The sequence below is a fragment of the Carassius carassius genome, chromosome 10, assembly GCF_963082965.1.
Source record: "Carassius carassius chromosome 10, fCarCar2.1, whole genome shotgun sequence".
NCBI lineage: Eukaryota > Metazoa > Chordata > Actinopteri > Cypriniformes > Cyprinidae > Carassius > Carassius carassius.
The window spans coordinates 8,822,206-8,847,037 of NC_081764.1; the positions used below are offsets into that span (position 1 = coordinate 8,822,206).

A 24,832-nucleotide genomic window follows, 5' to 3' on the forward strand; every position below is an offset into this window, starting at 1 on the left:
ACAGATCGATTATTGTAGCATCTATCAACAATTTTAGAAAAACCCTAAAAAGCACAAAAACTGCTTTTCACATACAGTAGAAGTAAAAGAAATAAAAAAGTACACTAGACTGTATGACAATAGTCCAAACTCTTAATACACAAAACCAGTGTATCTCCATGTACAATTTTTGCCATTCATATTCAAAATCGCAACCTGTGTCCAAAATATGCCTACTTTCACACTATATAGTAGGCAAAATAAATAAAAATATGAAAGCCCCTTATATTTCCTAATCCATATTATTCATAAAACATGGCCAAAGGAGAAGATTTGTGAATGACAGTAAAGTTATGCAACTGATGGCATAGATCACATGAAAATGACAACATATATCTGAATTTCATTTATACTACATATATTATAATACTTTTTAATGCATGTTTAAAGCATGTTTCAAATCAAATGTAGTACCTATTATACAAAATTCAATTATGGACGCAGTGACTAAGACATATGCAAAATAAAACCACTACTAATAAAATCCTGTGTTGGGGTGCATTTGGACTGTCCTGCCCCACTTCTGAAAGAGGCAATGGGAAGCTGGCAGACACTCACTGCCAAACCGTGACCCATTACATAACACACTCCCTGTCCAGACGCTCTGATTATGACAAGACTGAAAAGGAGAGAGGACAAACAGGAAACAGTCCTCATCCACCCTCCCCATCCCTCGCTCTTCTGCGTGAGGGGAAAGACTAAAAAGTCTAATTCTGCCGCTCCAGCTATTTCTCCACTTGGATCATCTCTGCTTAAATGCAAATAAAGCTGTGTGGCAGTTTGAATGGAGATGAAGTCCACAGCCCCTGGCCTTTCTGGGGCCCTTAAAAGTATTTATTAATAAGCAACAAGTTAATCATAAATCAAGGGTGAAGGGCCTCAGACAATTTCTAAAAAAAAAAATTCTGTAGTAGTTGATCCATTACGTGTCCATTTCCATTTTTAATCCATAGATAGGAAATATTATCATATTAATTAATATAATTAATGTGAATCAGATTATAATATGAAACTAAATTAGGTTGTAAAAATTAATGACTGAATATTGGTTAGTGTTGTTTTTGTCCGGTGGACATCCTTGCAAAAGATTTTGATTGAATATTAGTTGCTATGGCAATAGTGATTGTCTGCTTGCATGGAGAGTGAATGGGACAGGCATTCTATGAATCACAGAATCACATAACTGTACAGCACTAAGCAGCCCTGCACAAACTATTGAGTAGTGTGTTCGTCTGTGAGTGTGTTTTTGTGTGGTAGGACCATGAATCACTGACGGCCACTTGGCCTGGACCACATTAACCTGTCATTTACATTCCTGCTGCGTGATGTATGGTCAAATGTGGTCTCCAACTAAGCTTTAGAGCAGGTATTCCAATTTACAAGCCACTTATGATGAAAAAAGTTAAAACAAAAGGGAAAGAAATAAGACACTCAAGCACAGATGTTTCCCAGTTGTGTTACAATAACAAGACTAGGTCTACTGGTTTATGTAAAGCTTTTCTTGTATTTCCGAAGCTTTTAAGAATCCCCTTTAAAACATTGTTGCCACAGTCATACACATTCAGACCAACTATCGATTAATCTTTGACTACTGTCATATCTCACATTGTTTTAGAGTCCTGTATAAGCAATTCTACATGGCTTCAGTAAGAGCAAATTCAATGACATGCATTTTAACCCCAGAAAGAATCTAACACCAGAGAAAATAAAACATGAGAAAGTTGGTGGATGAATATTTCATTTTATTTCCTTAGTAAAGAGATTAACTAGCGAGAAACTTTGTTGACTGCATAACTCATTTGCTTTCCAACTGAAATGTTTTGAATGACTAGAACAAAAAGAAGTCTGAGACAAAACAGAAAAAAAACTGGTAGAACTTGTTGTAAAGAATTTTCCTCGTACACAAGAAACTAGCTATCACATTTCAAAATAGTAAAAAATTAAAACTCAACCCAATGTCATTCCAAATCATTTTCTTTTCTATGTATTATATAGAAACTTAACCGTTTATCAAAATTTCCAAGCTGCTCTTTTTCCATATAATAAAATAGACAGTAACCAGGGACTGTTAACTTCCAAAAGAAGCTTGTGCATATTGGTTCTTTGTAGTCATCAGACACATGAGGACCGATAGCATTTAAATTCACAGATGTTGAATCTGGTGTGAAGCATCTCAAGGCACCAATTTCTGCAAACACAAATGTGATTTGAACACAGAAAGCTCTCAATATGGCTTCAGAAGACTTGAATTACAGTGTGTGACTCCTATTGATATTTTCTAGATGTTTTTCACTGCTTTTTGTCCATTTTGGGGCTTAAAAGTACAAATCACCATTTACTTTCCAAGAACAGCCTAGAATCTCACACATTCTGTCCTATTATCTCTTTGTGTGTTTCACTGAAGAAAGAAAAAAAACACACAGTTGGAACAACAACATAAAATGATGGGGGGAAATGTAATTTTGCATGAATTATTCTTTAAAGAGTCTTGTCAACACTGTTATTAATATTAGAACTATATTAATTACTTTTTTTGTGTTGGGTTGGAATTATATTAACTTTAGCACCTTTGACCTGGATAAGTGAGATAATTTGATTGTCAAATACGTGTAAATAGAACATTTAGTGTATTTGCATTTGACCCTCTTCTGTACTCATCTTGACAGCTTGAAAAGCTCCTGCGAATTTTAAAACATTAATTATGCAATTTGCATGTGCATATGTCAGAGGCGCAATGCTTCTGTTAAATTAAGCAAGGTTCCATGTGGAAAACATGCATGAGCAGGGAGTGGGCGATTTTATGCTCAGCTGCTCGTAAGGATTGTTTATCATCTTAACAGGGTATTTCACCAGCATGCACATTATGCTAGTTTTTTGTGCAGTGATTGGTTTGCGATAGACGGGTCATTTTAGGTCTGTATCAGAAAACTTGTAATGAAATGCATTTTTAATGAGTTATGGCTACCTGGGTGGATTCATACACTAGAGATGGAAGTTATCAGGATGATTTGGTGATTACTGCTCCGTTATTCACATGGTGATTTTACTGTAGTATGCATTGATGAGGACTATAATTGGACTGAATATCATTACCAATATGACATCATGAAAGAAACCTAAAGGTAATCATTAATATTTGTGGCCCCTTGGGTTATACAAGTTTCTCTTAAAAGGTAAGTTGCAAAATATGAAAATTCTGTTAGGGCTGTGCAATTAATCGGAAAAACGATTTGATTTCGATCTTTGGCCTCCAACAATTATGAAAATACAATAATCGAGATAAAACAATTATTGCGCCCCATTTCGTCCCCTTTTACAGCACTGCGCTTTCGTTCATGCATAAAAGCCCAATTTCCCGTTCAAATCAGTAAAATCATGTAACGTGACATTTGCAAAATGGGACATGCTTGATTTATCGAAGTATATTTATTCATGTTTTTAAAAGCGTGAAATAGAACGTGCTGTGCTCTTCAAGGAGAGATATAGCCTAAGTGTCATGAGGGTGGAGGTTGATGGTAGGTAGATGAACCCAAATGCAGACAGAATGCTCTCACAAGGATTTATTGGAGACAAAACAGAAAACAAAACCCACGAGGGGGCAAAACAAGGGCTAGACAGACGAAAGATGACAAAACTAGACTCACACTTTACAAACTAGACTATGACTAAAACAGGATCAAACAACAACTTAGACAAGACTCTCTACAGACTTACTTACGGACAGCTCTCACATACATTAACAGTTAGCAACACTTGACAGAAATAGGCAATATTAAACAATGAACCGACAAAGGGACAGAGAAACACACAAGGTTATAAAGGGAGGCTACTAATGAACACAACAGGTGGAACAGGTAAATCAATGAAGACAAAACTAGGGTAACAAGGGGGGCGGGGCAAGGGAACGAGACAACACAAGCACATGGCCCAAAGACAAGGCCATGTGCTTGTACACAAAACACGGGTCTGTCATGATCCTGCCTCAAGACTAGAGAAAAATCAGGACATGAAGGCAGAATCATGACAGAACCCCTCCCTTAAGGAGCGGCTTCCAGACGCTCCTCAAGGGAACATCAAACACGGGACACGACTGACTGGGACAAAGACACAAAAAACAATAACAAAAACAATAAACAAGGCAGAGGTGGTGGGGGAAGCACAAAGCCCTTAGAGGGCAGTCCAGGGTGGATGGGAGGACTGGGGATCTTGGGTCTCCGGGACGAGGACTGAGGACTGGGACTCCGGGGGAACTTGGCTGGAGACACATGAGGGGATGACTTGGGGGAAACAGTAGGCAGCTTGACAGTGGAGACAGGAGGCAACACAACAGGAGACAAGACAGGGGATACTGCGGGTGACTTTGGAGCAGAAGCCAGAATAGAGCTCCTTATCTCTTAATCGGGGAGATCATCGTCTGCAGCAGACTGGGGTAAGGCGCTCATGGCAGCCGACTGGGGTACGGCGCTCACGGCAGCCGACTGGGGTACGGCGCTCACGGCAGCCGACTGGGGTACGGCGCTCACGGCAGCCGACTGGGGTACGGCGCTCACGGCAGCCGACTGGGGTACGGCGCTCACGGCAGCCGACTGGGGTAAGGCGCTCACGGCAGCCGACTGGGGTACGGCGCTCACGGCAGCCGACTGGGGTACGGCGCTCACGGCAGCCGACTGGGGTACGGCGCTCACGGCAGCGACTGGGGTACGGCGCTCACGGCAGCCGACTGGGGTACGGCGCTCACGGCAGCCGACTGGGGTACGGCGCTCACGGCAGCCGACTGGGGTTCGGCGCTCACGGCAGCCGACTGGGGTTCGGCGCTCACGGCAGCCGACTGGGGTTCGGCGCTCACGGCAGCCGACTGGGGTACGGCGCTCACGGCAGCCGACTGGGGTACGGCGCTCACGGCAGCCGACTGGGGTTCGGCGCTCACGGCAGCCGACTGGGGTATGGCGCTCACGGCAGCCGACTGGGGTTCGGCGCTCACGGCAGACTTGACAGACTTGCCAGGGGCTTCGAGAATCTGGACAAGACGCTTTAGATATTCTGCCAAAGTGTCAGCAGCGACGAGGACAGGCATCTCTTGATGCGCGGAAACAGCCCGCAAGACAGCTTCAGCAGCTGAATCGGCCGCGACTCTCTCTGCGGTACTCATGATAGCGGGCTCTGGGACAGCACCTGGGAGAGCACTTGCAGTAGCGGGCTCTGGGGCCGGCAGAGATGAAGGGCAAGAGGCTCCCTTTCTCCTCCTCTTAGGTCGCGGTGTGGAAGACAGAGCCGGACATGTGGCCGGTTGGTGAAGCTCAGCGGGATCTGTGACTTGCGTTGGACGGGCAGTCTCAGACAGCGCTGACTCAGCAGAGGATGACTCCGATGAAGAATCCCACGAAGTCCGTCTCCCTCGTTTGCCACGAAGACCTTCGGGGATGACTGTAGCCTCAGGGGTGGAAGTGGAGCCTGCCTGATTCCCCTGGGTAACCACTGCCAGGACATGACCCTACGGGATCACTGGCAGCTTGGGTGAGAGTGTCAATAAGGTGGACCCCCGCGACTCCCTCTGCGACAGACAATCCACCATATCGCCAAACGAGCAGCCGACCAGCTTCTCCCGTTCTGCCAGGGGTGGAGGAGTGTTGAGGCCCGCTATGAGGTAGCGGTTGAGGAGACTATCTGGTAGAAACAGCCTCCTCTCGTTCGCGACCCGAGCATACTCTCCCAGGGACCGCTCTCCCTGGGAAGGAATTGGCAGCTTGCCATTCCTTGCATCGTTGGTAGCCCTCCGCCACCATTGTGCAAGGTCGTCTGTGTAGTGCTCAAAGGAGGACATACTGTCTGCTGGGTTCCTTGCTGGTCGGTTCATTCTGTTATGAGGGTGGAGGTTGATGGGAGGTAGATGAACCCAAATGCAGACAGAATGCTCTCACAAGGATTTATTGGAGACAAAACAGAAAACGAAACCCACGAGGGGGCAAAACAAGGGCTAGACAGACGAAAGATGACAAAACTAGACTAACACTTTACAAACTAGACTATGACTAAAACAGGATCAAACAACTTAGACAAGACTCTCTACAGACTTACTTACGGACAGCTCTCACATACATTAACAGTTAGCAACACTTGACAGAAATAGGCAATATTAAACAATGAACCGACAAAGACAGAGAAACACACAAGGTTATAAAGGGAGGCTACTAATGAACACAACAGGTGGAACAGGTAAATCAATGAAGACAAAACTAGGGTAACAAGGGGGGCGGGGCAAGGGAACGAGACAACACAAGCACATGGCCCAAAGACAAGGCCATGTGCTTGTACACAAAACACGGGTCTGTCATGATCCTGCCTCAAGACTAGAGAAAAATCAGGACATGAAGGCAGAATCATGACACTAAGCCCAGAGGCGGAACACAACTCGGACATGTAAAGTCATCTTATAGCTCAAAAATGTGTCAAAATGTTGCGCTTGGTGATTTTTTATATATACCTTCGTTTGTCATGTAATAAATGAACGTAAAGACTTGAACGTAATGAAAATATGCGTGTGATGGTAATTTGGATCCGTGCGGCTCTTAAAGGACAGTGGGATGTTTTATTTTACATTTGATTATTCATTTCTGTAGGAGCTTGTATCACGCTACTTGAACCTTTTCATATAAACTGCAATAAATACACATTAGAGCCAAACTAAAACTGAAATGAGACATTAAATAATATAGTGAATAAATGAAATAATCATACTGCTTGATACTTGCATAAAAAAACATTAAAGCACAGTTTGTTTCATTTGTATCTTTTTATTCTGTTGTATTTGTCTGTTGTTTTGTTTTTATTACTGACAGTTTAACTATTTTCAATAATTTTGAGGACTTTTTTTTTGTTTGTTTGAAAGTCCGTTGGCCTCTACAATTTAGATGTCATTGCAACCTTATTTACAGGAAACGCATTTTATTTTTATCACTATATTTTAAATAAATCACTCATAAAGTTTTTGTCATATGGCTCCCTCATAATTGTGTTAAATAATCATAAATACAATATTGACCAAAATAATCGTGATTATGATTTTTGCCATAATTGAGCACCCCTAAATTCTGTTATAGTTTACACACTCTCATGTGATAAATTTCAGTCTTATTCACTAATCTGGTTTAATATCATTCAAAAATTATACACCTATTTTGAATATTTTTTAAAAATGCAATTTATTCCTGTGATGGCAAAGCTGCATTTTCAGCAGCCATTACTAATCTACAATCATTCTAATATGCTGATTTGGTGCTCAATTATTATTAGAATGATTTCTAAAGGATCGTGTGAGACTGGAGACCGGATAATCTTTCTAAAGATTCACCCACAATGTTTAAACAACTCATCTCTTTCCTCTGCCTCTTTCTTTTTTACTCATTCTCTTTTTTTGTACTTGATTTTGCTTTACCCTTACCCTTCTTTTTGATCTTCATTCTTACATAATTCATTGTGACTTCAATTATTCACAATATTTTTAAAAGTTGCTTAGCTGTTCCAAACCACATTTTCGTACATTATGTAGGTGAAATGTTCTGTGATGATTATATATGCGGCTCTTCACCAGCTCACGTCTCTGAATCTCAACTTAACATCTTTTACTTCACTACCATTCTCTAGGGTTTACATCAACAAAGATGTGCCAGACAGTAGGGTAGTTTGTGTTAATGTGTCAATATGTCACTTTTGTTTCACATTTAGTTTTATGAAAATTAGCCATTCTAAAGCTGATATATGGACATTTATATTTGATTGTCATTTGCACCAAATGTTTAAGTGAATGTTACAAACAAATGCATCAATATAACATGAGTAAGATGATTTTGACCACATCAAGATTATCTGGCTGTTGTTTTTATCCATTCAGACAGCTATGGTAAATCCTTGGGAGTCCATCTGGCATTAACAAACCACTTTGTGTCATTCGTAGCTTGCTGCTCAAAAGGCTAATGATTGAAGATAAAGCTCATTACTATTCCAGACTACATCTCCCTAACCACCAGATCTGGATTTGACAAAGACTATCTATGGTCTGTGACCATCTGAATTTAAAGATCACCAAATGACATGTGTTACCAACACCAAATACTGTACCAAACCAATACCTGGAACAAAATGAAATACTTAATAATAATAATAATAATATGTAAACATAGTCTATAAAATGGAGCATCATGGAAAATAATAATAATAATAATGTATTATTATAAAATATATTACATTACTAAATATAAAAATATATATATATAAAATATAAAATCTTAAAAATTATTTAATTAAAAAATTAAATTATTAAATAATTTAAAAATTAATTTAAAATTGTATATATTACTACAATTAATGTTAGCAAGTTCAGCTGAATTTGTACGTATTCTGACATTTTCTAAATTCTTTGGTACCATTTCATTACAGATGGGGGATGGGCTGGGCCACATTTTAATGTTAATGGCATTTGTTCAAGAAGAGAGTGGCAGTGTTATAGATCACAACAGTTATTAGATGGGCACCTCGAGAGCCATGTGGCCTTCTCAAACACTGAGGAGCAAGACTCTCTTTTAACAAAAGCTACTCAAGCGAGAATCACATCAGAGACATTTAGTGTGAAGGGTTCCTCGAGTAGAGGAACAGACTTTGTAAATCCCATTGCAGATTCAGTGTGCATCACATTACACTTAATCCTTGAAATTCAGGACGGCAAGTTTTAAATGCTGAATATTAATAAAGCAAACTGGGAGAAAATACCAAACCCTGCTCTGCTGCATAGTCAGGCTCATTTTAAATGGACACGACTGAAGTGTTTGGAGTTAACCATTAATAATTAATAACTATTTTCAGGTATTATTCACCCTTTCTATCGGATTTACAAATAATCCAGCCCCTCAGTTAAATGGCCAGAGTCCTTTGAACCTTCACCATCATTATTGAGTAGCCAATCAATGAACTGTTTCTGCAATGACAAATATACACTTCAGACACTAGAGCTGTTAAAAAGCTTTGTGAATGGACACATTGTCAAACACTAACTGTCATGAGGGGGATAACTGAGGGGGAAAGTATCTTGCAAACGGGGGGGGGGGGGGGGGTGGACTATATATAACATCTGTGCATCTCATTCACAACAACAGATCACCATCTAAACATACTCACTTACTAGTATACCTGCCTTCTTTACATACACAGTGACTATATATAGGTCTTCGTTTTCCCTCAATGCATAAAAAAGGTCCAGTAAACTGTAAACAAAGGAGAAGATTTAACCAAGCCCGCTGGTCGCCTTGAAGTTCCACCCATCTGTGCAGAGAGCGAGACACTACAATACACCATTCTACCCAGCAACAAAAACCCTCACCCAAGCTTCTCCTTTCCACCAAAACACAATGTGTGCACAAACAATTAATGTGCAGAACATTAACAGCAGGAATCTATGTGCAACAGCGCATGTGTCACTGCAATAAAACACATTTGAATTTATCAAACTGCACAACACGTGTCAACAGAATCAAAGTTACTAATGTTGTTATTCATGGACCCATTTTTGACATGAGGAAGGGACAGATGGCTACAAAGCAGCAAGGACATCCCCCCCAAATATTGCACAATGCAACTTCAGCCAAACAAACACAAACTCAAACATTGGGGTTAAAATGGCAGCAAGAAGTTAAAATGAGATGCAATCAGTTTTTGATGCACAAATGCCAAGCCATTACATGGACTTTATTGCTGTCCTTTTTATGATACACTAGTATCTATGCCAGTTGCTACTGCTAGCATTGCATATCTCACTAGTAATCTCATTAGGTATGTAATGACTAGTCAGAATGGCTACTTTATAGTAAAATCAAAACTGTTACTAGTAATAAATGTACTTCACATTAGTGCCTAACAAGTGTTAGTATGTAAAAAATAACTGCTATTAATGTCAATACTAGTAACTACTGGGATAGTTAGTAATAACAATTAAGAAATACCAACGACACTAATACTAAAATAATATTTACTAGGACAACGGACAACACAACAACTGGGAAAAAAACATACAGTATTAGTTGAAAGTGAATAGTTGATGTCAGAACTAAAGATGCAAAAAATAGTGACCAGTAATGGACTAGTTACATGTCACTGTTGGGATAGTGATGGCTAGTAGCTAAAGAATAAGTACTAGTAATGAAAAAGTACTAATGATTAACCTAACAGTGTGGCTACTAGCATCTAATGAATAAGTAGGCTACTGGTTTTAATACTAGTTAAATGGATGAGTGCTAGGAGCACAAAAATAGCTGCAAATTTTAAGGGATAAACGTTATTACGGCTTGAACCAGTCATTTTGTTCATTTAGAGAAACAGGTTATGAATCGGATCAATATAAACATCTAAGTATCTCGTCTCGCTACAGGCCAAGTGAAATGATGTTCATCTGAACTCCTCGGATCGATTCGTAACAGGCAAGCATGCATACCTTTCACTTGCGATTCATACTCCGCAATGATTTCCTTGTCCTTCTTAATCTTCGTCTGAGATGACATTTTTCTTGAGGTATAAATGTAGAATCCAGTGATATGCTGAGCCTTGCGAGCAAGCTCCCGATTCTCACAGTTTGCAGCTTTTCCCCCTTCTTCCCCACCAGTACCTATCAGAAGTGTCTTTCAATTTACATCTGCTGGTAATCCTGATACTTTCCCCTTCAGAAAGCAGCACAAATACAGCTGTAAGCAGCCCGGGCACACCTGCGCTTTCTCAGATCCGATCCCTCGCGTTCAGAAGGGCTGCTGGGCTCGGGGAGAGGCTGCTCCTCCTTGCTCAAGATCTGCCATCTGACCTGACTGAAGGAAATGCAATTCCTGCCTACAAGAGGTTAAGGTAAGAGTGATGCAGCGTTGCGTATGTGCCCATGCCGTTTATGTGGTCCTCAGGTCCGAGGAGTTGAAATGGCATAATCTGAGCTCGACTGGGCTCCGTTGCATTAGAATCTCAGCAGCAAAGCAACGAACAGAATAGCGCCCGAGCGTCGTATGAGACTCCTCCTATTGTCGAATTCAGTCCCTCAACCAATCCAATCAGTTCCATATATGCACCCCTCCCAGGGCACACACACTCTCTCTCACACCCCAGGGCGTTTCTTATACACTTCCATTCTCTAAAGCCAATGTGTTTAGCTCAAGGTATCATTTTTCATAGAGGTATCAATGTGTTTGTTTTGTGTCCCATTTCTCATAGCTATTAAAATATGAAGTTATAGCCTATACACAATAGATTACATAAGGCAGTGAGGACCCAGGCCAACATTTGATATTATTACCTCTTCGTATAGGCAATAATTGCATCACTGCCACACACGTCATTATTGCAAAATAAACCATGGCAGGATGATCGTGATCTTGTATAACCCTGAAGGATGTTCTGCAGTATGACCAGCAGACTGTACACCCTACTACACAGAAAATATATGAAAACATGGACATGATATAGGCCTACTAATTTGAGTTTTAAGAATGAGGAACACTGTTGGTGTTTATTTTGAAAAAAACTTGTAGAGGGCACATAGAGACCCTAAGGTGACATTAGCCATATGGGAAACAGGCACTGGACGATGCCATACAGAAATGTCATTCTGTCCTTTGAATTCTTCAACTGATCAATCAAAATGCATCATAAAAAATACACAAATAAGGGCTTTATGCAACATGAGGGTGAAATGCATGCAATAGATAAAAACCCTGAAATAGAAAGTGAGTGAAAGAAAAAGACACCAGTAAGTCTCAAGATCACTGCATATCATTGCATTTCTCAGTTTAGTTGGGGTGATGGTTAAAAGATTGGTAGTTACCTGGAAAACTGGGAACTCATTCGTTGCTAAACCATATAGCACTCTGTTCATTCCAAACCTGCAGTTCATAAGAACATTGTGAGATCTAAAAGTGTGTTTTTGTTCTTTTTTTTTTTATTCTGTGGGTGATTCATAATTCGTTTGATTTGCATAATATGGCAGGATGTGTTCAAATGTGTTTTAAAAGTATTAATCTTACACTTGATTTGCTTGCATCTAATTGAGTGCTCAAGATGAATTCAGGATGTCCAAAAAAGGAGCATGCGATACAAGTTCTATTCATTCAGGTGTCAGGGTTCTGAGTACTAAGACGGTGGCCTGACAGTTCCTGTCTGTGAGTTGTTTAAACCTGCGGTCGCAGAGACCCACATCATAGATCTGTCATCATGTCATTTTATCTGCGATCTTGCAGTGCAGGAGAAAAGCTCTTAGTGAGATGGACCGGGGTCTGAGTGACACTGCAAAACACTATAAGATGTGAGATTAGAATTCAGTGACAAAATTAATAGTTATACATTCATTGCATTCTCACTAAAAGACATGGTGAGAAAATACATATCTCACCTCATTTCATAATTCTTTCAGAAATAGCTGCATTACTCAGTGTTATATTTATGAACGTGGGTTGTGCATGCAACCACCATAGCACTAATATTGTCATCGATCTATTCCACACAAGCAAACAAAGTTTTAGCATGTCTGTAGCCAACCAACGTGAGCTTCTTGAGCAGTATTTAATAAAATACAAGACACTTGACCTTTTCAAAGTGCACTTTCACAAGCTTACTTCGGGAATTTAGAATGAGATATGCAGAAAAAGCAGTGAGAGGACATTTCTGTTGTGAAAACATAATTTTTATTATATCAATATCCAGCCTTCTTATGGACTTAATTATTGAAGTTTGATAGATCATCATCAGCTATACTGAGGTAATGCAGATCTCTACAGAGGCATGTATGGCACCCTTTTGTTCATGGCAAAAAAATTTACCAAGCTCTGTGCCCCTCATCTCGGTTCTTAAGTTCTATATCTCAGGGGCAGCATCCATGGGAAACTATGACTTCAGTGTTTTTGAGGGACAAAGCAGCATTGTGAGGTTCTTCTCAGTATTTCAGCTTGAGGAATTACAGAGCGAGAGAAAGAGAGCTTCCTCCGGGAGGCTCAAAACACCAGAATGAGTCTCTGCTGAGAATATATGTGCCATAGAGGACTCTGTCTGGACCGCTGCCAGGGTATTAAGCCACTGAAGATGAATTAAATTTGGACACGTTGAGAAGATGGAAAAATGTTTGCATGTACATATTTATGTTTTCTTTACATTATATGACCAATATCTGATGCTACATTTACACAAATGCTAAATTTAAATTAGAGGATTAAGATGAACCTTCGGGGTAATCACAGCAACACCCATTCTCAGTGAAAACAAGAAAAAATCCTTCATCAGTGAAGCTTTATAATCACTACAGCAAAAGTATAATGCCAAGAGCAGGTTAGAAATCCTAAATATTTCCTGCATACTTCCCATTTTTTATCATCCACATCTGGCACTCAGCTGCACCTTGCTTTTCCCTCTCACTGTGCAATGAATCCAGATTAGATTATTCCTGTCATATTAGCAAAAGAGAAAAATATTATGCACAAAATCAGTTTAAAGCTTTGGCATTGATATAATTGTAAATAATGATGTAAAAGAACTAACAGGTCTTTTCCGTTTGGTGTTTTCCACATGTTATTAGGAGGGGACCATTTAAATGATGGGGAAATGGCATCTGGAAATGTCTTTGGCCAATGTCAGGCTCTCATTTTTTGATCTCCAGTTCTTCTCTTTCTGCAGCTCTAGAAAAACAAGAAGAACAAAAAAATGGGTTCGACCATTTGTTTTTTTATATAATATATATATTTTTTTATATATATTTAAAAAAAAAAAAGAAAAAAAAAGCAATATCATGTTTACAGTAAATGTGGAACTGTTTCTGATCACAAGGCCCTAACGAGACACTGCATTGTGTACTTTACTGTAATACTGGGATGGAAAAAATGTTAAGTCAGTATTTTACAACACAATATTTAAAGTTTTGCCTTGGCTTCAGTACTGTAAGAACACACACAAGAAAATTATTTTCCAAAGAACATTTTGTCTTTGTAGAAGCATGCTTTTTCTGACAATGTATGTCTTAAAAATACATACAAATAACTAGCTGCCTTTATATTTTAGAAAGGTGGTCTCTTGCAAGAAAATAAGCACTTTTAGGGGTCTTTGGTATTAAAAACCTTTAAAAAAAAAATCTTCTTTAAAATAATTTGCAGTTACTCCACAATGGTTAAGGTTATGATTAACTTAAGAGATTATCATTTAAGTCTGACAAACAGTAGCATTTGTGGCAGTTTATTTAAATGGCAAATTGGCTGAGTTTAACTGTAAAATATTACAAGCTATGAAACCAGTGCAGTCTTACTTTCCTGGCAGGCATCACCAGTTTCCCTGAATTACACACACACTGTGAGCTATTATCACAAATTTGCTTCAAGGACTTAAAATGCCTCTAAAAAGCTTCTTTTTAATACTTGAACACATTTCCCTTTCCTTTGATACTGTACTTTAATCCCCTTCATAGCCTTCCGTCCTTTTCTGGCCTCTTTCTTTCACCTATACACTTCTCTCTATCTATTTTTTATTGTCTCATCCATCTTTGTTCATGTAAGGAGAGACATTCTGACAGACAATGTTTCAGGGGAAACACAGGACTTACAGTTTAAATCATCTGTAGTGCTGCGCACAAACAGACTTGAGGCTGCACACACTGCAAACCCTGCAGCACACAATAACAATCAGTCCCATCTGGCTGACAGCACCAGTCCTCCATCCCCCAATCAAACCTCCCAGTCTCTCCTCACGTGATCTCTGCAGTTCTCTCTTCTCTGACTCAGACTGCAGACAACAGGTCCTGTAAAAAAAAATAAAAAATAAATACAGTTTTTTAAGTTTGTGTTGTCACAATACTGTTCAATATTCATGAACAACAATTTGAGCTCTAAGATGTACACAGAGAATTTACTAATAGACAAGTAACATAAAAGTTGTTATCTGGAAGTTATTATGAAAGTAAGTGAAATTAACTAGGAAACGAGGCACATTCAGGGCAAAGGTATGTCACAAAGTTTCCAGTAATTCACAAATCATGTTATACCATCATTATTCTTTTTGTCATAATAAACTTAGGACCTGATTAAAAAGAGATATAGAGGGGAATCTTTAGACCCGTTGTACCAAAAATAAGATTTCATGAACTTTAAGTAGTTTTCGATTTGAGTTCAAATAAGTTTATGTCATTAATTCCTAACATTTAGTAACGCAGTAATGCAGTAATGCACTTGCGCTCTCTAGTGGTCATTTCAGATCACACAGATGGTATTAAGTGTAAAAGTATATAGTTTAACATATTTAATTACAGAGTGTCAAATAAACATAAAAGACAGCATATAGCTTTTTCATTGACAAGGCTTGTCCTTTTAGTTTGGATGTCACTTCACTCAATTATGGCTTTTATTTTGAAATGTGAAGCAATGGGTGACAGGATGTCCGCTTCGTGTACACGATTCGGTTCATTTGAACAGTTCATTTCAAAGGACTATTTTTTTCAAAGGACTAATTCAGGTAATGAATCAGATATACTTTAACGTCAGCGCAGTGCAACCTGATGTACATTCCAATAAAGTCATTTTTAGTGACATAATGTTGTTCATTTTCAAAAAAAAAAGAGCCTTAAATAGTCAGTGTGCGTTATTTCGGCAAAAGATGCACCTGTGAATTGTCGATCCTAATTCTTATATGGTATGGAATGTGTATGGAAACTGGAAAGCATCAATTTATTTAATGAAAAATAAAAATAAGGCTGACTCGGTTCGTAAATGAATCATTTAAATCAACCGTTTTATCAACCCGTTGAACTGATTCAAATTATCCGACTCATAAGAACGAGATTCGGCCATTCGGGCCACATGGTATCTTATCTGGTATTACGCGGATTCAAGGGCTAAAACATGCAAGTTGCATCATTTCTAGAGACAGCAATTCCATGAACATTACAGCATCCCAACGTTTATTTTTAGCTCGATTAGCTTATAGTACAGAACGATAATGTTCAAGACATTTTGCTTTCTAAACCGATTAATGCACAGACACAGTGGAGTGTCAAAACCATGGTCAAAACACAGAGTAGGTGTCTGATCTCTTATGTAGTTTAATTGTGATCACTATGCTTAAATAAGCATAAAAAGGGAAATATGTATTTCTATGACCACGGCACTTACAATACGCGGGATCACTTATTTATTTATTTATTGTGCTGTGTTGGTTGTTTTCCAGAGTGTTGCGAGGTTGTGGTCAAATGCAGCAGAGGGCGCTGGTGCTCCTCCAGCAGACTGCAGAATCACAGCAGAGCAGGCGATCAGACTGTGGGCTCAACACTTCGCACTGCACGGCGTTTCAGAGCCTCTTCTCTCTAGCCAGTACATCATATCTCATGTACTAGGAGAAAAAACTGTGAGTTTCAGTCTCATCACGTTTTGATACAATGTAAATTATGTAGCCATTATTCAATGTGTAAACACTTAGTTTGATTTGCACCCCGCCCTAATTTTTTGTTATTTAAAATTTTATTTCATATTTAATGTGTATACATACATATTTATACTTGTATATAATTAAACACACACAATATCAATAAAATACCAAAACAACACAAAATTATATATATATATATATATATATATATATATATATATATATATATATATATATATATATATATATATATATATATATAAAACATTTTGTGTTGTTTTGGTATTTTATTGATTCCAGTTTTTTAAAGCACTCTTAAGAAATTAGTTTTCAATTCACTCCCATTCCTTCACCTTTTCAAAATCAAAGAAATACCTGTTTCCCTTTCCATAACACTGTGTCCTTGTCTCTCTTTGTTGAAAGCTGGAATGTGTGCAGAGGAAAAGGCTGAGAGACACGCTGACTGACAGGGAGAGAGAAACCGTGTGGGAATTATGCTCCAGACGTCTCACAAGGTACTACATGTTACAGTTATACTCACTACAACTTTACCGAGTTTTTAATGATTAAGACCACGTACACACGTGAAGGCCTTCACAGAAGTTCATTAAAATTATTTTGAGTTGAGTTATTTTCAAATGTTATTTGTTATTCATTTACTCTCCTTAGATTAACACTAAACCATTTCTGAGGACCACTGATCATTTCTTTTTTATGTCTGGCGAAGGACAAAATTAGTGTTCAACTAGTTTTTTTTTTTTTTTTCTAACTGCCAATATTGATGGTGAAACAATAAAGATATGCAAATATTAAAATTAAATATAAACAAAATTGGTAACATTGTAAAATATAGCTGCATTAGTTAAGAATAGTTACTGCATGAAATAACAAACGTTTATTTTGTTAAAGTATTCATTAATCCTAAAAATACACCTGTTAATTAGTTAGTTCATGTTAGCTTAAATAATATTAACAGATACAACTTGGTTTTAATAATGTTAATAATATGTTGAAACATGTTGAAATTAACATTAACTAAGATTAATAAATGCTTTAGAATTATTTATATTTTTTAGTCCATTTTAAGTGGTGTATTACCTACCTTTTTCAAATTAAATTTAGATACAATGAAACATAAACAAAACGGTACAAATTAAATTAATACATTTTAATACAATATTTTCTTAAATTCCCGAAACAAAAAAAACCTTTGGACTAGACTATAGATTTGGGACTGAGATCAGCTGATTAAAATTTAGCTTCTTTTTCATAAATCATCTACAATTTGTAAAAGTCGATTGTAAAAGATGGATTGCCTATTAATCTTTGTCGAACCTGTGTGCACATGTATTTTTTAGGATGCCTGTACAATATGTAATTGAGGAATGGGACTTCAGAGACCTGACCCTTAAGATGAGGCCTCCCGTGTTCATACCCCGTCCTGAAACAGAGGTGAAAAGCTTCAGTGACCTAGTTAGCATGTGTCCGAAATTTGACAAACTGAGAGTGGACTTCATTTGGACGTGACTTTTTGGATAAACACAGCCTGTGTGTTTGAAAACATTTATTTCCGTTTGGATTTGCTGGTTTGTGTGCATGTAGGAGCTGGTTAGTCTGGTTCTCGAGGACATCCGGTTGATACGGGGAGAATCGCACAGGACTGATTTACGATGTCTGGAGGTGGGCTGTGGATCTGGAGCCATCTCTCTTAGTTTACTACGCAGCATTCCACAGGTTTGCACTAAGTGTCTTTTTTTCTGATTAATTATCTTGCTCTTCTGAGTAATGTAGCATGTCATCTTTAACATCTGTACCCATGATTCTTTAAGCTCAGGGTATTTGCTTTGGATCAAAGCCAGGCAGCAGTATGTCTTACAATGGAAAATGCAAACAGGTGAACACCAACACCTATGTTCACCATTGACTACATATTATAACACTTCTATATTTGGGTCTTAATCACTTGATGATTTATTATTTTGTTTCTTCCATATGTGTCATTATCCTATTTTGTTTTTTCCAGACTGGGTCTGCAGTACAGGCTAGATGTTCACCTTTTAGATGTGATTAAGGGTAAGAGTGATGGAAATGACACAGAAAAGCCCACTCAGCAATGACTAGTCATTACAGTTAATTATTATTGTGGGACTGACTTCCTGCAAAAGTGGAAATTTTTGGTCAGCACACAACAAACTTCATTTCTGGTCAGCTTGCCTATTTTATGCCACTGACTGATAGCAGGTGATTAATTTTTAACAGTATTAAAACAAATAAATGTCACAACATTTAACTCTAGTAAAGTTAACAGTTACATATTACACACACACATAAAACAAATACATTGTATTTATTTATATATATATATATATATAATTCAGCTGTTAAGTCACCTAATAATATGTATTTATATAAATTAAGGCTTCAGGCACATGTTGTGCTTTCACATTGATTATTATGGCTCTAAACAAAAAATAACATGATATTTGGGTTACTACATTAAGTATTTCCTTTAATAATAGTTATAAAATGGATATCAGTAATAAGCTATCAAGATCTATTACCTACTTAATTGTAATAAAATTTCATTTTATGAGGAAAACCACATTAAGATCCAAATGATAATGAATTTAGATGGAACACAAATCCCAAGATGCAAAATCATCTGGATTCAGTTCGACATTCCATGCAGGATGTGCTGGGTGTGTGCTTGCGTTGATCTCGCATCTAGCCTTGAGAGATTTGATTAAATGAAGGTTAAGGTTAATTTGACTAAAGCTGACAGAATGGAAATATTTCTTAGCTGAAGTGTCATCAAAGTCAGGTCAAGACTAGACGTGATGTTTTCATTCTTTGTTGGTTTCTTCATAAAGTACTTGCTGATGTTTCAAAGCTGAGATAAAACTTTAACAAGGCCTCTTGGCTGTTTAGAGTGTGGAGAGGGAATGCATCATGAGGGAGTGACTAATATCTTTTGATTGTCCCATTTACGTCATTTTTCTCTGTTATGACTGGCCGCATGAGTCACAAGTAGACCATAGACGCGTAATGCTCAGCTCAGAATTCCATAGAAAGCTCCACGGACTTCTGCAGAACTTGAATGTCGTTCAATCCATACACAATTCTACACATCCCACACTCCTTGTATGTTTATTTATTAAATATTGTGGCTGATTTCATCATGTTTTCAGATGCCAGTAATAAGCTCCGTTTTCCACATTTAAATATGTGCCACAAAATTTCCACCCACAATCCGTGAAGAAACTGACAAGAGTTCAGAGATTCATTGTGGGCCTTATCATAACATTCAGAATTGATTTAGCATTAGTGCGACTTGAACGCTAGTAGATAATAGAAACTTTGATGGATCGAGTCGGACGATTCAGGCCAAATCCTAGAAGGGCCTCTAAGGTAGTGACATGGAAATGTTCCGCTATTTACAGGGATTTATTGAGCTTCTCCTGTTGAAGATTGTGCTTTTCTTCCCACTAGATGGCATTAAAACCTGAATGCTAAATATCATATTTTTAACTCTCTGTGGCCTACCCACTTAACTATTATTAGACTCTGAGATGAACTTGTTTGCTCTTTAAAGGCAGCACTTCTCTGACCAAATAAATGAAGGTACTTCTGGAGAAATGTTAAGCGTTGTTTTAGTTGACAAGTGTTGTTTATTGAGCTAACAGACATGAATGGAGGCTTTTCAGGAGATTCATGGATCTTTGACACTAATGCATGTTTTGACAGCCTGTTATATACTTCATATAGTACACTATGTGTTTGTGTACATGAGAAAAACAAATACTAACATACTACTAATACTAACATACTAAATTCCATCAGGTGCGTGATTTCACATAGAGCAGCTGTTACTACACGGAGCCGTTGTTATCTGACAAGCTGCGCAAATCCACATTCATTATCAGCATTGATTTGCGCAGCTAGTCAGTGTAACAACTGTTAATTTTAAATAGCCATTCAGATTTTGTGGATTCGCTAGGATGTTCAAATACTGAAATATTTAGACTAAATAGGCTATTTATTTTCAAACTTTTTTTTTTTCATTTTAATCTGGACTACAACATCGCCATGTTTTGATTCTTTATTGTTCATTCACACTTTACATTAAGGCTTCATTAGTTAACATTAGTTAATTCATTAGTTAACTTAAATTGCGATTAAAAGTTCTTCTGAACATTCATTAATCTTAGGTATTCCAATATTTAATAACGTTGTTAAAATCGAAAGTTGCAGCTGTGTTATTTAATGAGCATGAAATAAGACTTGCATTTTTTTTTTTTTTTTTTTACAAAGATTAATAACTTCTGTAGTATATGTAGCTATTGCTCATTGTGAATGTTAAAGGTTAACTAAAGAGGTCTTATTGTAAAGTGAAATTGATTGGTCTTTATAGTTCTTTTGCACTTTAATGTGTTTCTTTGTATTTCTTAATTGTATTTAAATGTTCAGTTACTTTTGTTATAAGAAAAAAGTTATTTAAACTGTTATACTGTATTATGACTACTTTTTAAAAACTAAATTACAAATCTATGATAATACGGTATACCTTGATAAAAGCATTAGCAATTAATCGCAAAAAGAAAATTTGATACCAGCATTTCCCTAGAGTACTAGTTTTGTGAAGTAGTCTGTTATGCACACCAGGGCTGGATTTATTTGATCAAAAATATAGTAAAAACAGTAATATTGTGAAATGTTTAACCATTTTAAATTAGTTTTTTATTTTAATATGTTTTAAAATGTAATTTATCTCTCAGAATATTTAGCATCCAGTCTTCATTATCCCATGATCCTTCAGAAGTCATTCAAATGTTCATTTGGTGCTCTAGAAACATTTGTTGTTATTATTTATGATGATAACCGATGTTGCTTACTATTTTTTACATATCCCACATATTACCAGCATGTAATTCAACATTCATGTCAATATATTTTTTATCTGGTCAATGTTGTTTAGTTTAGAAGCTTCCAGTGCAAATATATGTTGTGCATATGAAAGCAAGAGATCAAAATGTGTTTTCTATTCACAGATGCAGATGTGATACTGAGCAAATGCAACGCCGTTGACTTTCTAATCAGCAACCCTCCCTACTTGCTCAGTCAGGACATGAAGACATTACAAACAGAGATACTCAGGTTAGGCCAACATTCGGACATGCTCAAAATGTGCTTTAACTTTTGCCGTGTGTGTTTGTAACCTTTTAACCGGCCCCACCTCTATCCTTGAAGGTTTGAAGACCACAGCGCATTGGACGGGGGATTGGACGGTCTGTCTGTGATTCGCCCGATTCTGGCTCTGAGCTCGAAGCTCTTAACTCAGCGAGGGTAAGAAGTGTGTGTTTGCCTAAAGCCGTCATATGAGCTCTGGCAGAGGGACTGGTACTCAAGTGGCCTTTTAGCCGAACGCAGTATAAATAGTATGGTATAATCGCGCTAAGAAGCTTTCCCAGCATATCTTAAATGCTTCAGGGAATCGAATGAAGCACATTTCTTTGTAGTTCAGTAGATAACCGCAATCCAGGGACTAGAACATTCTCCCAGACCTCCTCCCGTCCTCATCACTCCCCAGACCCAAAACTGCACATACACATACATGCATACACTATAACAAAGAACACAATTAGCCTTTGGTGATGAGAGTTGCAAAGCCTGTTTTGTGTAAGGTGATCATATTCCATGCCCGTAAAATGACATATTCGATAAGCATTTCACCAAACGGATGATTGATAAACTTGTAATGGCCTGAAAGGCATTGCATGTGTTGTTTTTCTAGTCTGTGCACGCTGTGAACTACAAGTGTTTTATATAGGGTTTCAGATTTCCTTGGCTGTCTTATTATGTGTCCACTTTGTCCACTTAAGACTTGTATCTTTTGAGGAAATTACACATGCTGTCCTTTCATATATACTGAGAATCTCTATAGAATGGGATTATTCTAGCATTAGCTTTCAGTTTTTCCATCTCAGATGTACTATTCTTCATGACTAGAGGCTAACGAGATTGTTTACTTGGTAAAACATCCTCTCAGCCCAACCTTTTCCTGTCTTCCATTTTGAAATGTCTTTGACTGCCCAGGCGTGTTTACCTCGAGGTTGCCCCATGTCATCCTCCAATCATTCAGCAGCTGATAGAGGAGATGATGCCAGGGTTGCTTTATCTAGAAACCCGCTGTGACCTCACCAACAGGTCAGGTTCTTCTGTAAACTTGTTGATATTTCCTTCATTTCAAAGAAGTTTAGCTACAAATGCCTGACAAAGGTGTGGGGAAAAAAAATATTTGAAAGTAATACATTTTCATTCCATGAATGTTTGTTCCTAGACAACAGAGTCGAGTGTGAGAATGAGTTGTGTGGAATTACTTGCTCAATAGCAAATATGTACGAAGGCATTTGTCTTTCGTGGAATGTTTTAACACCCGCCCTCTGCAGAAATTTCAGGAAATATTTTTATTTACTTGTAAAAAAAAAAATAAGAAGAATTTGTTAAAAAATTATTGCATGTTTAATACATGTATAATTCTAAATATAAAATTTATAATAATAAAATGTTTTTTTTTCTTTTTGTTTTTATATATAATTTTATGAACATGTAAATAAAAAGTTATGTTTGTGTGTGTGTGTGTGTATGTGCAAAAATTAGCAAAATTATTTGGAAGTAATACATTTCCGTTCCATGATTGTTCCTAGAGTCCATGTTTGAGTGTGTGCTTGAGTAATATGAAATGTCATGCCATATTAAAAATGTGATTTAGATATAATATATTTTTCAAATATATGTGTGAGTTTTTGTTGTGCTGGATCATAACTACATTATTTGGTGTAGTTCCACACCAAAATTTCATACCAAGAGCCTGTAAATGAAAACTGATGCAAACTCATAGGCAAGTTACCTGTTATCAACTTACCCTGTTATCTCTGGGTGCCAAGTCAGCAGTATAACATGTTTATAATATTCTGGAAAACACATTGTCTTTTTTATTTTACAGGCCACGATTTTGCATTTTACAGAAGAAAGGAGACGATGGCTGTGAGAAAGGACAGAGGGAATGACATGCATGAAGATGATCATCTAGTATAACTGCACACTAGATAGAGCTAGAGACTTTACCATTAGCAATTGCCCATTAAAAAAAATGCCTTTAGCCAAACTTCATACAACACACTGCCAGTCTCCTCACTGTCCTGCCCGTTCCCAGCATACACTTAGTTAAAAACCTGCCAATCTTACCGAGAAGCTCCTTCCTGAAATCCGACGACCTCGGGTTTCTATTTGTTTTGTGCTGTAACCTTCTGTTGTTATAGCTGCTATGTTCGCTTTCCTTTTAATTGGTGAGTGTGTGTGTGTGTGTGTGTGGCTGTGGTTTGTTGTGGTGAGATTGCATTGATTGTGAGTATGTGCTCAGTGTGCAAGTGTCAGGGTGCAGTAGGCTGAAGGTAATTACTGAGGCCTTTTCTAAGAACTCCCCCTCCCAGTCCTGCGCTACTCTCTCCCTGGAAGTAATGCGCTCATTCTGCGAAACAGCTGGCCCATTGCCGCTAGCTCGCTCGCTCAGTTAGCCCACAAAGGCAAAGACAGAGACAACACGACACGCTCCGCTACCACAATGTATACAAGTATACACCAAATATGTCTGTGCTTGTCTGTTAATGAAGAGTGAAACAGAATTTTACACCCACTGCCTCTTTTCTTTGTTTTTTTATAATGTTTTAAAATATTGCATAGTCTAAAGAAATAAATTGTATTTGTTTATTGTTCCTGTAGACATGCAATGCTATAATAAATATATTTTTAATACCTTTGTTGTATTTTTGTTCTTAAATTAATTTGCATCTATTTGAATAGTTTAGATTAGATAATTAAATAAGAACCAATTGTTAAAATAGATCTCATTGATTATTATTATTTTTTTTAATACTGTTCTCACATATCATTGCACACAAATGATATTTACATATTTACGTCACCAGCAAATTTCTGTAAGCTTGTGCAGCACTGAGATCAGGTTTCAGAAAAAGCTCTGCCTCAGTTTCTAGGAAATGCTAATCATGGCGCACAGTAAGAATGATGTTGTAAGAATGTTTTTATGCACATCTTTCATTTCTCATTATTAATATTATTATTCTTATTCATTCCACAGCTTGCTTTTTAATATGTTAATTTCAGCGTACCTCAAAACTATAGGAATTTCAAATCACCAAAGCTTGATGTTATTGATTCAAATATTTCATAATCGCTTACATTCATAAATTTTAATAAGCCGAATGGACAGGTTTTTTTTTTATTCCATATTGTTAAATGTATAAAATTAAATGCCTATAATCGTAAGCTTTTCAAATTACCACAGCTCTGCCCATGACAAAAG

At 37.6% G+C, this 24,832-nt stretch overlaps 2 protein-coding genes across 3 annotated transcripts in view; one reads left to right on the top strand and one right to left on the bottom strand.

Annotated features, from left to right (window-relative positions):
* The window catches only part of LOC132151686 (SLIT-ROBO Rho GTPase-activating protein 3-like), an 82,276-nt gene extending 71,187 nt beyond the window's left edge, over window positions 1-11,089 (bottom strand). The window contains exon 1 of one of the 2 annotated variants that reach the window (XM_059559979.1): window positions 10,517-11,089. In XM_059559979.1, coding sequence (XP_059415962.1) covers window positions 10,517-10,583 — 67 coding nt within the window. In that variant the 5' untranslated portion in view covers window positions 10,584-11,089. The remainder of the gene's footprint in view (window positions 1-10,516) is intronic. The other variant, XM_059559980.1, reaches the window with a different exon arrangement.
* A 4,644-nt stretch (window positions 11,090-15,733) lies between these two features.
* On the top strand, window positions 15,734-24,264 carry LOC132151687 (MTRF1L release factor glutamine methyltransferase-like). The gene is made up of 11 exons (XM_059559981.1): window positions 15,734-16,104; window positions 16,255-16,431; window positions 16,876-16,967; window positions 17,811-17,904; window positions 18,055-18,186; window positions 18,282-18,346; window positions 18,476-18,525; window positions 21,501-21,606; window positions 21,700-21,795; window positions 22,546-22,656; window positions 23,456-24,264. Exons 1-11 carry the CDS (start codon window positions 16,027-16,029, stop codon window positions 23,517-23,519), a joined length of 1,065 nt encoding a protein of 354 aa, XP_059415964.1. The 5' UTR covers window positions 15,734-16,026; the 3' UTR covers window positions 23,520-24,264.
* Window positions 24,265-24,832: the final 568 nt, after the last annotated feature.

What these genes read in the sequence shown, in the direction of transcription:
- LOC132151687 (XM_059559981.1), top strand. Translation starts at nt 16,027, where the DNA reads ATGTTCAAGACATTTTGCTTTCTAAACCGATTAATGCACAGACACAGT. An exon ending in TGCTCCAGACGTCTCACAAG is followed by an intron (nt 16,968 to 17,810) that starts GTACTACATGTT and finishes TGTATTTTTTAG; the next exon opens with GATGCCTGTACAATATGTAA. An exon ending in CCTTTTAGATGTGATTAAGG is followed by an intron (nt 18,526 to 21,500) that starts GTAAGAGTGATG and finishes TTCTATTCACAG; the next exon opens with ATGCAGATGTGATACTGAGC.